The following is a 17,276-nucleotide window of genomic DNA, read 5'->3' as shown; positions in this document are numbered from 1 at the left end:
TCCTAACTAAGCAAATGACGCCAATTTTACCAGGAAACTAATTCAATTTGGATATCTCTTTTGTTAGCTAAATTGTAATATTTTTTATCGTGTCGCGATGAAGAATACGATGCGAGTAGGTTAGTACATGATGGAGAACCATCATCTACTAACCTACTAGTGGAACGAAGTATAAATACATCTGTAGGAGAGAAAGACAACTTAAAATAAACACTTCAAAAGTGAGGTCTGACGGCTTTCAAGTTCCGAGATAGAATATTATATCTGTTTGGATTGAAATGAAAACGGTCAGGCTTATTTTTGCTGTGGTATATTGGTGATGACCTAATTTATGCAAAGCAATGCTTCGCCACGGAGGCCGTTGCTATTTGAATCACCGCTATATTTTTAACCGACCCACTAACGAATTAGAAGAGGTTCTAAATTAGTTTGATTTTTAATGCAGTCATGACAAATGGTCCGATTCATTCACATATGTAGGTAAATATTTATATATCATCGCTTTAATTTATCGGCATAAGCAAAGAGAGAAAAATACTCCACTCGATACTTTCTTGTATAGCTTCCTTTGCAATCAATAACGCGCGATAACAAATAAATCTCATGTGTAACAAAATCAATTCGTATTGTACTGTTTCGATCAAAAAATCGTATAAAAGGTATAAAAAAAGTTTTAAATATTGAAAGAAACTGATTTAATCGTATTTATACCCAAGATTCGCAACGTCGCTACCACCCCGTTTGTCAAGTATATGTTGATGATAATTTCATTAATAGACCTAAGAATAAAAACTAAAATTTTTACCCTAATTTAAAAAATCTTTGAACTAGCAATAACAATTAAACAAAAAAGTATATATGCGTATGTGAAATGTCTTTTTTTTGTGCATAATTTAAAAAAATCTGCACTATTCTATATGAACTATAAGTATAGGAAATTTTTTACTCCGTCCGCGCAATTTTCTTAAAAAGAGGTACAAAGTTTTTACTTCACGTAAGAATATAGTGTTAAATTGAAGTACATAAATTGTAATGTAATTGGTGATGCAGGTGGTAGACCCTCGGCTGGTGGCTGCCTTCGACGCCCGAGAATTGGAGCTGGTAATCGCGGGCGCCCCCGAGCTGGACGTGGCCGACTGGCGCTCCAACACAGAGTACCGAGGCGGATATCACGACGGCCATCCCGTCATTATATGGTTCTGGCAGGCGATCGACAGGTCAGCTTACATATATTATAGCCTATATACTTTGATGTAATATATTTATTGTATATTATTTTTAATACTTGTAATAACTCCAATAAAATTGAAGTATTTGTTTGTAATTTCAAATTAACAGATTTTCAGATAAGTTACTAACATAAAAAAATATTCATATTAATCTTAGAAACTGCTGAACAAATTTTTACGGGACATTCACTCGAAGATACGTAATGTTATAAAGAGTATCTCACTAAATATTTAATAATAAATATGTTTACTTTATAAAAAAAATCCGCACAGACGAAGTCGCGGATAAGACTTAGTCTATAACAATACAAGAGAGCGTCACTCTAGTGGTTTACTTATTCGATTTAGTCCCAAACGGTCGTGAGTTTCAATGTGGTCTAAAGTTCAAAGCTTTATGGTCAATTTTCATTTTTGTTTCGAGAAAAATCGTTTTGGGTTCCCTATGATGCCACTATATACAATTGCTTCATTACATATCTAACCTATAATTTATAGCATATATTTTTTTTGGTAATTATAATTTTTGATATGAAAAATTAATAATGTACTAGAAGTACTATCCAAATAGTAGTAAAGTATATTATTAACATCAAAAGTTGTACAAATATATATACAAAATAAATTGTAATGATTTCATACCCTTAAGCTGTCTCTGTGCACGAATAAATGATACCTATTTATAGTATTTTATTACTAATCTAAGTGTATTTCATAAATAGATTCACGAACGAGCAAAGGCTGCGTCTCGTCCAATTCGTGACAGGCACATCGTCGATCCCGTACGAAGGATTTTCGGCGCTGCGAGGTTCAACCGGCCCACGCCGCTTCTGCATCGAGCGCTGGGGTCGCATCGAGTCTTTACCGCGCGCCCACACGTGCTTCAACCGGCTCGACTTACCCCCCTACCCTACCCTGCAGCTGCTACACGAGAAACTCCTATTAGCCGTAGAAGAAACCAACACATTTGGGATCGAATAAATTTAATTTATACTTCTATTATTATATGTATTCTAAGCACGCGCAGTGTTAAATCTAAAATGCTTCACTGAAAATAAAAGTCGCCGAATAATGCAATGATTACTATTTCTTCTGTATGTATATTAAGTGTTAGTTCTTACTCCTCGAAGCCAGAATTAAGTATTCGCAAATGTATATAGTAATTAATTGTAATCGTTGGTCAATGTATATAATAGTCAATTCATAGAATAGTTTTAAAATATAAATGTAACACGAGTTGTTATGACACTATGTAAAAGTAACGTAGATGTGCCTCTAGACACTTAATGTTAATATTACTAGCCACTCCTATATATTGAGGTTTGTACTTTGTAACGCTTTTATTGTAAGTGAAGTATATTTTGGCTGTGAAATGGGATTTGTATCCCATATTTAGGTATTACGCTTTGTCACTAATTTATGATGTAATAATGTAACATGCAGTTTAGAGTGAGGACAGCTGTTATACAAGTTCATAGTAATAAAATAAAAATTGTGTCGGTTTATTTGTTTAATCGAATGTTATATTAAAATATTTCCATTTACAAACAAAATAGTACTAGTCAGCTACATAGAAACCATATTGCTTGAAATGTTAATAGTATTAGCGATATATCACAATTTTAATACAAACTGTTTGGCTTGTTTGTTTTAATTTTTTAAATCAAAACAGGTTTCTTATTCTTGATATATTGGAAGTTTCACCTTTAATACAACTTTAATGCCTCTTCAATAGCTAGTAAAAGCTCAAACGATTCTAAAATATTTCTATTGTAGTCAATCAAATATAATCTGTACTAAATAAAACAATTCTTACATACTGTCACAATAGTGTCATGTATGGGAGCACCCTCTATTTCACAAGTAACAATTTTAGAAATGTAAATAGATACATTATTTATTGTTTATCTACTCATTACACAATGTGTACTTTCATGTTTAAATTGTAAGTAATAGCTATATTATGTTGAATATTTAATTGTGTGTATTGTTTCATTGTGTAAATTTTGTTTTGTGTGAGTGATAAAATGTGTCAATATACATGATTACTTACAATGTACTTGTTTTATTTATTAGATCACTATGTCCACAGTAATGCGGTCATTGCTCTCTTTATTGTTTCACCCCCACACTACACTACTTCATACAATTTATAATTAATTTGTCATCTCAAGTTTATTATCATAGTTAATTAGCATCCATTCTTGTAAATATTAATAACATTCAGAATTTATTATTACCACAGAATACAAATAGATGTTACGGAGACGGGGGAGGAGAACCCGACGTTGACAAATAGGGAAGTGGTCTCGATGGGAAGCTCAGAAAATAAGAATAAATCACACATACAAAATGTTTATTTTTCAAGAAGTTTGTGTAACAACAAAAATCAACCTTGTTAAGACCTTATCTTTTAAAACATATATAACTATTTACAGTTCCCAAAGTCTGCATTTGTCAACACAAACTTATATAAAATGCAACAAGGGTTATTTATTTTCACAAAATGTTCTACACTAACTTGTGACGGAGTTAATTCATTATAGTAAGTCACAGTCTGTAAGTTTAAAATCTTATCAGTACTTTTCGCAGTTAAATCATAAGCTGATGATGATTACATTAAGATAAAAGCTACCATTGTGATAGTCATATGCATTACTTGTAGCTGTGTATTCAAAATTAAAACTTAAAATTATCCTCCCCCTCTTGTATATCCTGCGGAGAAATGAGTACAATGAGTGGACTTCCTCATCATAAGAACTAAGCAAACTATGTTGAGTAACTGATTCGAGATGGTCAATGCCAAAATTGACAAAAACTGAATGCAATATAATACACACTTGTGTAAATATTTTGTATATTTACTTCAAAAATAACGGTACATACAATATTTAATTTGTATTTCTATCGTATCAATGAAAAGAAATTGAGCTTATGCTCACTGTGAGTTTATCCGAGAGAGGGGAAATCCTTGCTGTCATCAACTTTAGGAGGTGCAGCTTGCTGGCGCAGCTGCGGGCGCTCCTCTGGCGGCGCATCCTCCCGCGTCGGAGCTCGGCCACCTCGGCCGCGGCCACGGCCTCGCCCGCGAGGGCCCGGGCCGCTGCGCCGCGCCGTATCGTTGAACGTGAACTCAATGCCGAGCACACGCTTCTGACGACCCACACGCTGAGGATAATCAGCCATATCGTATTCCTCATCTGTGTCGTCATCTTCACCGCCTTCCTTTTTCTTTTCGAGCATTACCAAATTTTTCCACTGACTGAGGTCCTCGCCCTCGCCGGCCTTGCGCAAGTTATACTGCGGAGCCGTGCGTTGAGCGTTGCGCAATGCCTTGTACTCGTCCAGCGTAAGTTCGCGAGGCTCCTCCTCGGTTGGCGCGGGCCGTTCCGCTTCCGGCTGCTGTCCGTCACCAGCTGCTGCCGCATCTACGACCTTAGGCTCCTCGACGACTTCACCCTCAGAGCCAGTTTTGTTCAAATCCTCGATTTCGTCTTTGAAGGTGCCCCAGTTATGTGGGCCGCCACCTTCACGCTTGTCGACCGGTTTGACACCAGTCTTGTCCGAGCCTGACCTCCTGTCGAACTCACGCTTGCCTCGGTTGTCGTAACCCGGACGCGGCCCGCGCTGTCCGTCACGTTCACGTGGTTCACGCGGCGGTCTAGGACCGCGGCGCTCCGCTCCTTCCGGGTTGTCAGTAAAGTTGCGCCGCTCAAAATTAGGCCTGCGGTCGCTGAACTCACGTCTAGGGGGTCTCGGAGCACCCTCCTTGTTCTCAACCGCACCATTCTGCGGCCGATCTTCGCGGCGCCTTGGAGGCGGACGTTCCGGATTACGGTCGTTCGGTCGCGCAGGACCCTTACTCTTTTGTTGTTCGCCGCTCTTAGCCTCCTGCGATTTCACATTTTGTGTCTCTTTAATTCCTTTACGGACACCGGTAGTACCGCCTTTGGGCTTGGTTTCGGGTTTGCCCTTATTCTCTTTTTCGGCTTCTTTGGTCTTCTTTTTGAGCTCTTTTGCTTGCTCTCGCGCTTTTAACGCATCAAGAGGATCGGACTCATCGTCCAAAAAAAGAGCATATCTGTTATCGACCCCCACACCATAGGAATTCTCCATTGTGATCCTCTTGATGATTTAATCACACAAAAACTGGATGTTAGTGGATAATTTTACGCACTTTAGTAAGGCGACATTTTGTCTTGTTTTATTGATTTCATTTAATATGGCGGACAAACGCGAAACACTCCATATGACGAAAGGAATAGAGAAAAGAAATAAAATGGCGGACGCCTCACACTTTTTTAATTTATCTATGGTTAAAAAATGTCGATTAAAGTGAGAAATCGTTTAATCGATCGACTAAGAGTAAAATTGAGTTGAAGATTATTGATAGTTGATTTGTTAATTTTATCAATTATTGATAACCAAATTATGTACAATAAATTACTACTAATAGGGATGTTAAACATCGATGTTTTTATAATGATAATAGTATAGAAACATAAATTTAAGACATCGGTAACATTGTCAAAAAGGTCATTCAAAATAGGGTCAATATGCAACATTCGAAACACGAAATTATTTATAAATATAGTATGTCATTTTGTGTATATAGGTTATTAATTTTATCATATTTTAATCATTCAAAGTAATAATAGGCGAAGTAAAAACTTTGCACTCCGTTTTACGAAAATTGCGTAGATGGAGAACATGAAATTTCGCATACCTATTATTTACATAGAGAAAGAATGCGAAAGTATTTACTAATGTTCAAACTTATAAATTAATCTATTTTAATCATTCAAAGTAATAATACGCGAAGTAAAAACTTTGCACTCCGTTTTACGAAAATTGCGTAGATGGAGAACATGAAATTTCGCATACCTATTATTTACATAGAGAAAGAATGCGAAAGTATTTACTAATGTTCAAACTTATAAATTAATCTAATTCGAATGTATATTCGATAAATCGAATTAGTCGAATTTTAAACATTGGGCAACCATTAGTACTTGTAGTTCAATTCTACATCAATATTTTGTTCAATTCCCTCATCCCTATTACAAACTGCATAGTGATTCGTTCTAAACAGGTTTCAATGTGATGTCGGAATAAATATAGTACAAAATTGCGCATTTAATCACAAGATACTGAAATGTATAAATTATTAAATTACTTCAGAATTAAGAAATTATTTCTTGCATGGATCTGATTTTTGTTTACAAATTGAGCCACATGCACCACTTGAACCACCTAAACAAGTATCCATTAATAATCCACAAACGAGATAAGGATCGCAATCACCACCAGGTCTTCGATCTTCCATGAAACCTTTACCTTTCTCTTTTATGTTTCGTTGGAGGCGAATTGAGGCTTTTCTATTAGCAATACCCCACGAAAACTTATCAAAGGGCGCAGTTTCAAATTTACCTGAGAGTCGCATTCTATTAGTAGCTTCGTCATTACCATAAAGTTTCATGTGCTTCATGTGATTCTGTTCTAGTTTTTTAATACATTCTTCTATAAATTTATAACCGCCATCAGAACGCATCCTCTTTGTACTAAAATTGTGATGCATACCAACACCAGGATGTAAAGCGCCAAAAGGCTTCGGATGATAAGTAATATCAACTCCATAATCCTCACCTACACGTGACATAATATATCGAGACATCCATAAATCATCTGGAGCTTTTATACCCGCAGTAGTACCAATCTGCCATTCCCAGCATCCGTACATTACTTCTGCATTAGTCCCTTCAAAATCCAGACCAGCGTAGAGACAAGCCCTTGCATGAGATTCACTTACATCTCTTCCTGCTATATATTTTGCTCCAACTCCACAATACGAATATTGATACTTGACTGCAGGAAATCCACCGCCTTTAGGCCAACCAAGTCCCCAGCCATCTACATCCAACATCGTATACTCTTGTTCCAGGCCGAACCAAGGCTCTTGTTCCTTATGCAATTCACATAAATCATTACAATATTTTCTATGATTTGTAGCTGCAGGCTGACCCCCATCACCTAAATATACTTCACACAATACAAGAACATGTGGTTCGCAACGAAAGGGATCCCTGTATATCGCTGCAGGTTGCAACTTAGTGTCCGAATTATCAGTAGTGGCTTGTCCTGTTGAACTACCATCGAATGCCCAACCTGGAGCAGCGTCAGGAGCATAGGGTATACAGCTCAATATTCTATCTTTGCATCGCATGTTAATTCCTGAGCCATCAATCCATACATATGTAGCCAATACTTTATTACAAGGAAACGGGAGCCGCATGTATCTGTCCATAACTTTTTTATTTAGAATGTGATTAATGTTATGTTTCATTAAAGTTCTTTTGGGAAACAATAAAGGTACACCCAGATGTTGTAATAGTACCGCAGACTTTAAAATTTTGTCCATTTTTAATAATAAGAGTTTATGCAATCAAAATTGAAAATTTTATATTATACTTGACGGATTTAAACAGATGAAAGTCATGACAATCTTGATGGCATATTTCTCTTTGAATTACCTTTTTAAGAGTTACAAGGATATTTGAAAAAATATTTAATGCGATATTAATATATAACGTCATCTACTGGAAAAATAATGTAATCTGCTTTTATTAGTGACTTGGAAACTTATTACAATTGAATATTAAATTATTGAATCAATTTTACCATTAGTAAAGGGAAAAAATAGTAAGGACGTAATGAATAAATGATGACAAAAGATTGAAAAGACAATTTAAAATAAAACGATACGGTAAATAAAACGATATTAAGTAATTAACATATTAGATGGTGGATGCGAATACAATCTTTTTGAATTGAAATATTTTTTTGTTTTCTTTACGCAGTAAATTGTTAGCTATATAAGTCCTTGTACTATGTACCTTGATAGATATAAAATTTCTTCCATTCCATATTTTATAAGACCATTAATTAGAAATCAAAAGATATTTAATGCAAAAAAATAAATTACTATATAAGTATACATATCTCCACAGGAATAGTTTCACACACAAGTTTCTCCAAGAAAGGCACAAACTTTTTATGGATCACAGTCTCCTGCTGGACGACGAATTTCTAAGTAATCTTTTCCTTCACTTACTACATTTTTCTGAAGTAGTACCGAGGCTCCACGATCAGTAATAACCCATTTTCATGAATCCAACGAAGCTTTTTCGATTTTTTCTTTTAATCTTTTTTTATTACCTAGACCCTCTTCAATACCAGAAATTTTTCATAAATATTTTAGGTTGTTCGCAAATAATATTGCACACTCTTTCTATTTCTTTTTTCCATGAGTGCAACGCATTTTCTTAACACTGAAATTGTGATGACGACTAATTTCGGTTAAATCTTTTCCCATTTTATTGGTTTATGATGGTAACTTACAATTACTTCGAAATTTTCAGCTACTCTATTTAGTAGGTATTGTCCAATCCAAATATCATCTGCAGGGGGGAAGGGGATTGTTAGTAATGTGGATTGATAACCCCATTGCTAGCAATGTACCATGTCAGGTCGACCTCCACGCGGTTCCCCCTGGTAACCATCGTGTTAAATTCCTGGTGAATTAGTCACGATGGGCTAACTGACCTGACCTCATGCTCATCTTATCATCCTCCACTGCGTAAACCGTTAGCGCAGGCGGGTGCACCATTCCATTATCATCAACAAAAAAAAAAATATCATCTGCACTTACCTATTACCTAATTAAAGGAAAGTTTAATGAATGTGTAACTTTTAGTCGTAATTTGGTTAAAGATTAGTTTCGTCATCCGCACCGTAGTGGATTGAAAATTATTTATTTGTGATGTATATTTTTGCATTTAATAGATTTTAAAGTAAGAACAAGAATTAAAATTTAATCTCTTTGTTCGTCATAACGACTTATGTGTAACCATGATTAAACAAATGACTAATCTATATTTGTTGAATTTAAGTCGATTTCTGGGTTTTGGACGGCGGCCATAGTGAATTTGAACTGTCATAATGTTATTGTCAAAGTTGTTGAGACCAATGAATGTCAACGTCAATCAGCCTATCCCCCCCCCCCCCCCTCCATTGTTCATTAAATATTTTTAATATATTTTGACTATTTTCAATTAATTCCATTTTTTATTATATATTATTAAATAAAGCTACAATTATTAATAATAGAACTTCACTCTAAATATTCTACACTATTTATAATAAATGTTTCTCAAATAAACTAATTCTAAAATTATTGTCATATTTTAAGTATTAATTAATATTTTTAATATTACATGCTTTAGTGAGATCTTCGTAATTGTTTTACGTGCATTAAATATTTCTCATGGAAACGTAAGTTATATTTTACTGACTAGTTTCGTTGTTTCTTAAATTGTTGTTATTGCTGAATGTTAAAATTCTACGCACGTGTTGCCGGCATCAAACAATTTTATACCTAAAGTAATGAAATAGGTACAAAATTGTTTACACAGGTAGTTGCATACAAATCACTAATCTTGCTTACTCAGCTGTATTACTAATTAACAATATGTAAACAATAACAAGGTATTGAATGCACAAGTACTTTCACTACTTCTATATTAATATATGTATTACAAAAGCAACATTACATCTGTACTGTACGAATAAATATGTAACTGTTTCTACGTTGATAGCCATATGCCTCCTTGTTAAAGTGTATGTACTTAACATAACATTTATTTAAAAAAACAAGAGGCATGTTACTTGCTCATTTTTCGTGTGTTGAGTCTGTTCTGAATGGTAGAATAAAAACTGACTATTCAAAAGAGCTTATATTATGTATGTTTGAATAAAGATTATTTCTATTGGCAGTTACAGATTCATAACAAGTTGTATGGTCGACGACAAGTAACCTCTTTCTCTCTTCCTTGCCACTTTTTATGAAGTTGCTCTTCATTGCACAAATCACAATCATGTCCAGGCTAAATGGGGTTAACAGATGTGGCAATTCCTGTTTAATTTTTCTAATGGTTGTTCACTGGGATCAAAGGTCCTAATGCTTTTAGTAGAGACAATTAGTCCTCTGCATTGAAAACTCTGGTCTGACACTTATTACAATGTGGAGATGGCAATGTAATTTCTAATTACATCTAGTCCATATAGATATGACTAATATAAAGGCAATGCCACTCCATTAAACATTCATCATCATCATCACAGCTCGGAAGACATCCACTGCTGGACATAGGCCTCCCCCAAAAATCTCCATGACAATCTGTCCTGCGCTGCATCCAATACCTACCAGCGATCTTGACCAAATTGTCGGTTCACTTTATATTTATGGTTAATTAATTAATTAGTTTTATTTTGTTCCATTTACTTACATTCACAGTAAAAGTAAATGTTCTGTAGTCAAATTGGTTGGTAAATGTAATCAATTTACAGAAACCCTTGTTACTTCTATATGGTGTCGAAATGAAACCAGTAATTATTTACTTTCAGTATCAAAGCAAATGCAGCTTTCCTATGCAATTATGAGGTGATGCAAATTCTACAACAGCTGAAGGATAACACACAGAAGAAACACAAGCGGGAAGGCTCCCTCGCCACGGTTACATATGAGGTAGTGCACTATTAATATTAAAAAAATTGACTTTTATAATAACAACAACCCTGGACAATTCATACATACAAGATCATGCATTTATGTGGCCCTGAGCTAAATATACTTAGGGGCCTACCTACCATACCTAATTATATTACACAACTAAAAGAATACACTGACCAAAAACAAGTAACTAGAAATTAGAAAGTATCAGGTAATCCTGATCCTTTAGATAGATGCGCATTTGCACGGGTTGATTGAACATTCTAGATATTTTTTTATATTCTAAATAAATATCATTTCAGCGGGGACTGAGGGCCTTTGTATCCTTGGGGTCCTGGGCTGCGGCCCAAAAAGCTCTTAGGTAGATCCTCCCCTCCACACATATGCTTCTAGTCTGAAGATAAACAGAGCTTGCATTATGTTATATACATATATATATATACATAGAAAACATCCACACCAATACAAGCAATCATACTCATGAATATAAATATTTGTGTAATGTGAGTAATCAAACCCATTGAAACTAAAGCAGTGTGCTAAACCACCAGAACACAGAGTTGTTTTTGAGTAGTTAATATTAAAACATTCCTATTGGCTCATATAAAACTAAACAATGGATATAATATTTTATTTGAAGACCAGTTAACTGTTTGTATCAATGCTACTGAGGTGTATGTATCTCTAAACATCTTTCATAAAGGCATTACATTTATTAAATCTTTCATTATACCTTACTAAATTAAAAATAGTCAAGTGCATTGATTGTTAGGTGCAGGGAATATGTCTTAGTAACAACACTTATCATATTCTTATGTGACAAGAAAGATAAACTCCTTGTTACATACTATACCTTATCTATATGAAATCAGTTAACTAGATAAAAAGTAACCTCTAATACTTATGGATTTTTTTTATCTATTGGTTTGAACAGAATAATACTTGATACTATACTAATCCGGAATACTAAAGTATGTAAACACAGATGGTGTGGACACTTTTATGTCGTATAATAAATAATTATACCCCTAGACAATTAACACAGCATCATCTAGCCCCACTGTAAGCAGAGCTTGTATTATGGGTACTAGACAACTTATATAAATTCTTAGATTTTTTTTTGTTAATACATAGGTAATGTAAAACACCCAGATCAACACAAACAATAATATATATGAATACAAACGTTTGTACCATCAAGTAATCAAACTCCCGACCATCTGAAGTAAAGAGTGTGCTAACCCGCTAGACTACTTTCTTACCTTTTCTATTATTCCTATTGGCAATATATTTATTTTATCTATAGTCCATCTGATGTTTCTAATTTTCTGCTTGTTTCCCTTTCAAGTAAAGGGGCTGGTCCACTGAATCAGCTCTCAGGCTCTGTGAATCTTTCCGCTAGTCCCTAAGCCTGATAACATATCTTTTAAGTCAAGAGAACCATAGACTATTTGATCTCTACAATTGAGTGGTCAGTTCTCTTTGTATGTCTTTTTAATCCAGTTCTGGTAGCTTCTATAGAAATAAAATTGTTTTATTAATTAAAAATTATTACTATTTTTAAAACCATAGATTCATCTGGAACTAGGAGTATAAAATCTGACTTTTTTGATTAAATTTTCAGACGATCCATTACTTACAAGATTCAGATTGCAAGACTCAAAGTGCGCAATCCATTCAGAATTTTTTGGAAGCCATGAAGAGGTTTAAATTGACGAAAACAGAAAAACTTATGATGGTGAACACTCCACCGAGGACAGAGTTAGAGATTCAGCTGGTAATTTAATTTTTTTTAGAATTAAACATATTACATTTGCGAAAAGTATAATGTTCTCAATTCTTCAGGTTTTTGACTGTGTGCTGTGATGTCTATAGATATAATATACTAGCTGCTGCCCCCAGTTTCACTAGCATGATATTTGTAGCCTATGTGTTATTCTGATGTATAAGCTGTATTACTGTAAAGATTCATCAAAATCCATTCAGTAGTTTTTGCTTGAAAGAGTAACAAACATTCATCCATACTCACAAACTTTCGCATTTATAATATTAGTAAGCTGAATCTCAATCTGAACGAATTATCAAATTGGCTATAGTTAATGCATACCATCAGGTTTGGCAACTAATAAATAATAAAATGTTATTTCCAAGGTTGGGGTACATTCTGTAGTTTTCAAAATATCCATCAACTCAGTGTGCCTTTTGGCATTCGCTTCCAGCACTCTCCATTGAGTTCTGTCATCCACGACCCTTGTTGTCTGTGTTGTTTTGTTTGGGATGCAATAAATTTGATTTAATTAGAAAAAAAAAATAAAGCCGTGAGCTTTGGCGGTACTATATTTTGGCCCCGTCGTTGGGATACCAAAGAGTCACTTGTTTGCTCAATTTGTTCAATTTGCATCCTAACATGTGCCCTGTCCAACTCCATTTTAAATCGTCTATTTCGCAGTAGTATATCAGTTACTTTGGTTTTAGGTATGCCAATAGGGGTTTTAACATTGTTGTGAATACTCTTAATTATCGTTGCAGATAGTGCAGGAGAGTGAAGAACGGCTGACAGATGAGGAAGTTCAAAGCATAATTACGATAGTGAATGAGTTTCTGCCAAGCACTAATATTAGTTAAGAAAAATGTTGTGAACAAGATTGTGGTGATCTGGACTATGTATGTTGTGAATATTGTTGACTGTTAAATATAAGATGTTATATACAAGGTATAATAATGTTATATATTCTGTACATTACTGTTTCAATCTTACATTATTAAATTCCCTACTTAGAATAAGAATAATTTATTGCTGCCAATTAAATTGCACGAAAGAAATACATTTAAAGAATACTTAATTAAAGGCGGCAAAAGGCAAATATATGCCATAATGTAAACCGGGTTGGTTTACATTATGGCATATATTCTCCAGATTTGTAATTTTTTCCGGTTATATGTCATAAATTTTACGATTGATAGTTGTTTTATAGCATCCAAATGGGACAAACGAGCTTGCGGTTCACCTGATGGTAAGTAATTACCGCCGCCCACCAGGGGAAGTGCAAGTGCATTGCCGGCATTTTAAGAATAAGCTCTTTTCTTGAAAGGTTCAATATCGTATTGGTTCGCGAATACCTTTGGATTGATGGAAGGTGATACCAAAATGTGATTGTAATATTTTAATAATGACCGAGACAGACTAGTTTGTATGGTTATGTTTACCTCATCTACCAGTTAGCACATCGTGGCAAATTCCCCAAGAAAATAACTTGTCATTGCTAGTAATGGGGTCCATATTAGTTACAATACTGTTTCCACCAAAATGGGTTTTTTTTATGGGTGATTATGGAATGGTGCACCCGCCTGCGCTAACGGTTTACGGTGACGGGGCACCAGTGGAAGATGATAAGATGAGTATGAGGTCAGGTCAGTTAGCCCATCGTGACAAATTCACGAAGAATTTATTCCGATGGTTTCCAGGGGGAACCGCGTGGAGGTCAACCTGACATGGTATTGCTACCTAGCAATGAGATCATCATTCCACATTACTAACAACCCCCTCCCCCCCCTAAATGGTTACTACATACTATTAGGGTCATATGATGAAATAATATAAATGGTCTTCTCCCTTAATTTCGTGATTAGAGAGGGACCATTATTACGCAATAGGCGTAATAGATCTAAAACTCCAATATATCATCCATTAAAAAAATCACGATTCTTGTTTAAACAATCCCCCCCCCATCTAAATGGTAAACGTCCTAGACGCCTGAAACTATTACAGTCACATGACGACGTTGTCCGACTTTTAATATAACCTTCTTGAAAAACCCCATGCTGTAGTCTCTTGAGAAAACCTCGACAGGTAGTTTTCGACATTCCACAATCTAAGTGTACGCGGGAAGAAGATCCTCTGAAACAGCACTGTTCGAGACCACTTAGGTTCCAGCGTGTGGGGATGAATTCCCCCCAAGCGTCAAGTCAGATTGTTTGCTATTCGAAATACCTAAAAAATCATTGAAAATGCCTTGTATCATTGTTTGTCTTAACCGAATTGTAAAGACAAAAAAATGTATTTTAGTGTACATATACAAGTTACATGATAAATATATATATATATGTATATAGAATTAGATATGACAGCTTCATTAACCGCAGTGGTATTCCGCTAGTTCATTCAATAGAGATATTATTGTACTCTGACACAGTATCTCATTGTCGCTTGTAAAGTGTCCTTGTGTGAAACGTAGGTAAGTTTGTAATATTATTTATTTTTATTCTGTTTTAAGTACGATATTATAAGAAAAGGTATTGAATATATATTTAAAATTCTAAGTGATACACTTATATATAAGCAAAATGTTTCCGTAATTAATATCTTTATTTTCTCTTATATATCAACCATAATAATAATAATATAAAACTTTTGTATAATTGTGTAACTATAAAACGTATTATTATTGGCAATAAATTTATTATTTTTAATGTATGTAAATCTATTTAGCAAATATAATAATATATAATACATTACTTGCAGTATGTAGTAGTAGTATGTAGTAGTATGCAGTACACAAACATAGTTTCTCATACTCATATATTCACCACTGTGTTGTATCCCATTCGTAACTTTTGTTCCACTTTCTCGAGTACACTGTTGGACTCAATAAAGAACACCTTGAGGTATTTTCTCCCACTCAACATAGGACAAAGAGAGATTCATGTGGGTCATATCATTTTCAAACAAACTAGTTTTTTTATATAACATAATATTATATATACGGACGTAATAATTTTAAATAATAAATTAAAAACACGCGGGCCTTATCCAAGCGTGGATGAGTTTAAAAAATACATGAGGATGATGAATATGATGACGAAAATAATATTCTTACAATACGGCATATGTTAAGAATGACGACTTTTTGTGATAGTTTTTCCGCTTGCTGTGCCCAACAGGTACATAATGAACCTACTTTGAAATATACTTATCTATCTATATACTGTAAAATTATGGATTGCAAAGCTTTTATAAATAAATAAAAGTTTTATTGTAAAGGAGCGGAATAATTATTATAACCTATATCAGTATGCAATAACCTTTCAAACAGTAAACAGATTTCTACAGTCTATATAGTAGGTACTTCCGGAGTTAATTTACCTCTTAGATGATTTCCTCATTGATGGTTGGTTCACCCGTTATATTCGTGTACGGGTGCTGTTTATAGGGACTGATCTGCTTTGATAACTGTTTGATTTATTTAGTTTTTCAAGTATCTATTATATATTACTAGCCAAACACTCCGGCTTCGCACGGGTGTACATGTATTATACATATAAACCCTTCTCTTGAATAATCTATTAAAAAATAGTAGTTTTAAAGATTTAAGCATACATAGGGACAAACTGCGACAGCGACTTTCTAATGTTATGATAATGATTTATTTTGTTAATTTTGCTATTGGCAGTTTGTATTCGCATCTTAAGGAATACTTAACAACATTTATTTAAAAGATCAATACCCAAGTTACTTCATTCTTGTGACGAGTCTGCTTTCAGAATGAGCGGTGGAATAAAAAATGTTATATGACTATTCAAAAGTGCTTTTATGTCTTAAGGTTAAGGTTAAGGTTTACGCTGGCGGGGCACCAGTGGAGGACGATGAGATGAACATGAGGTCAGGTCAGATAGCTCATCGTAACAAATTCACTAGGAATTTATCACGATGATTTCCAGGGGTACCGCGTGGAGGTCAACCTGACCTAGTACATTGCTAGCAATTGGGGTCATGAGTCCACATTATTAACAATCCCCTTCCCCCAATAATGGGATTAAGGCAAGGCAATGATGATAATGATACATATTAAAGTAATATGAATTTATTGACGAAAATCTATAGGAATAACGATAGTTGAATCACTAGGTTAGCATAACACCAGTAAAGATACTTTATCTATGTGACCACACTCGTTCGAAATAAATTTATCTAATATCTGTATTGTTGGGTAAATAGAGATATAAAGATATCGAGTACTTACCTAACAAGCGAGCAATATGACTGATTTATACACTACACGCATTCTACCATGATGCGAATTATGCATTAGGTTTTGCAACTGTTTTTTTTTAAAGTTTAGTACACATCTATATCTATAAATGTATACAGATAAAGTTTGTGAGGTTGTAGAGAGTTTGCCCTCTGGATCTAATGAATCGATTTTGAAAATTGTTTTAGTTTTAGATAGCCCATTTATCGAGAATCGCCATAGACTATATAACATCACGCTACAATCAACGGGAGCGGAGCTGCAAAGCGGGGAAAATATCACTATACTAATATTACAAAGAGAAAAGGTCGAGTGTTTGTTTGCATTTATGCAATAAGCATGAAACCTACTGGACTTTGAAACATTTGAAAAATTCTTTACCATTATATTTACATTATCTGATGAACATAGGCGATAGAATATTTTCAAAAGACATTAAGGATCCGTATGATT

The 17,276-nt window shown here is 34.6% G+C and overlaps 4 protein-coding genes across 6 annotated transcripts in view; 2 read left to right on the top strand and 2 right to left on the bottom strand.

Moving 5' to 3' along the window:
* LOC131850832 (E3 ubiquitin-protein ligase HECW2) overlaps positions 1-2,779 on the top strand; it is a 73,308-nt gene extending 70,529 nt beyond the window's left edge. For all 3 annotated transcript variants that reach the window (XM_059201198.1, XM_059201197.1, XM_059201199.1), the window contains 2 exons: positions 1,051-1,217; positions 1,949-2,779. In XM_059201198.1, the coding sequence (XP_059057181.1) occupies positions 1,051-1,217; positions 1,949-2,207 (426 nt within the window). In that variant the 3' untranslated portion in view covers positions 2,208-2,779. The remainder of the gene's footprint in view (positions 1-1,050; positions 1,218-1,948) is intronic.
* A 786-nt stretch (positions 2,780-3,565) lies between these two features.
* LOC131850834 (SERPINE1 mRNA-binding protein 1-like) lies at positions 3,566-5,506 on the bottom strand. The gene has a single exon (XM_059201200.1). The coding sequence runs from the start codon at positions 5,340-5,342 to the stop codon at positions 4,176-4,178; it is 1,167 nt and encodes a 388-aa protein (XP_059057183.1). The 5' UTR covers positions 5,343-5,506; the 3' UTR covers positions 3,566-4,175.
* Positions 5,507-6,354: 848 nt separating this feature from the next.
* Positions 6,355-7,728, bottom strand: LOC131850772 (glutamine synthetase 1, mitochondrial-like). The gene has a single exon (XM_059201131.1). It carries the CDS (start codon positions 7,642-7,644, stop codon positions 6,418-6,420), a length of 1,227 nt encoding a protein of 408 aa, XP_059057114.1. The 5' UTR covers positions 7,645-7,728; the 3' UTR covers positions 6,355-6,417.
* A 1,575-nt stretch (positions 7,729-9,303) lies between these two features.
* LOC131850784 (DNA-directed RNA polymerase III subunit RPC9) lies at positions 9,304-13,532 on the top strand. Its single transcript, XM_059201145.1, has 4 exons — positions 9,304-9,557; positions 10,689-10,809; positions 12,419-12,571; positions 13,324-13,532. Exons 1-4 carry the CDS (start codon positions 9,550-9,552, stop codon positions 13,417-13,419), a joined length of 378 nt encoding a protein of 125 aa, XP_059057128.1. The 5' UTR covers positions 9,304-9,549; the 3' UTR covers positions 13,420-13,532.
* Positions 13,533-17,276: the final 3,744 nt, after the last annotated feature.

This window comes from Achroia grisella, unplaced genomic scaffold, assembly GCF_030625045.1.
Source record: "Achroia grisella isolate CSIRO2021 unplaced genomic scaffold, CSIRO_AGI_Agris_v1 utg779, whole genome shotgun sequence".
Taxonomy (NCBI): Eukaryota; Metazoa; Arthropoda; class Insecta; order Lepidoptera; family Pyralidae; genus Achroia; species Achroia grisella.
This window is presented reverse-complemented; position numbering and strand designations above follow the sequence as displayed.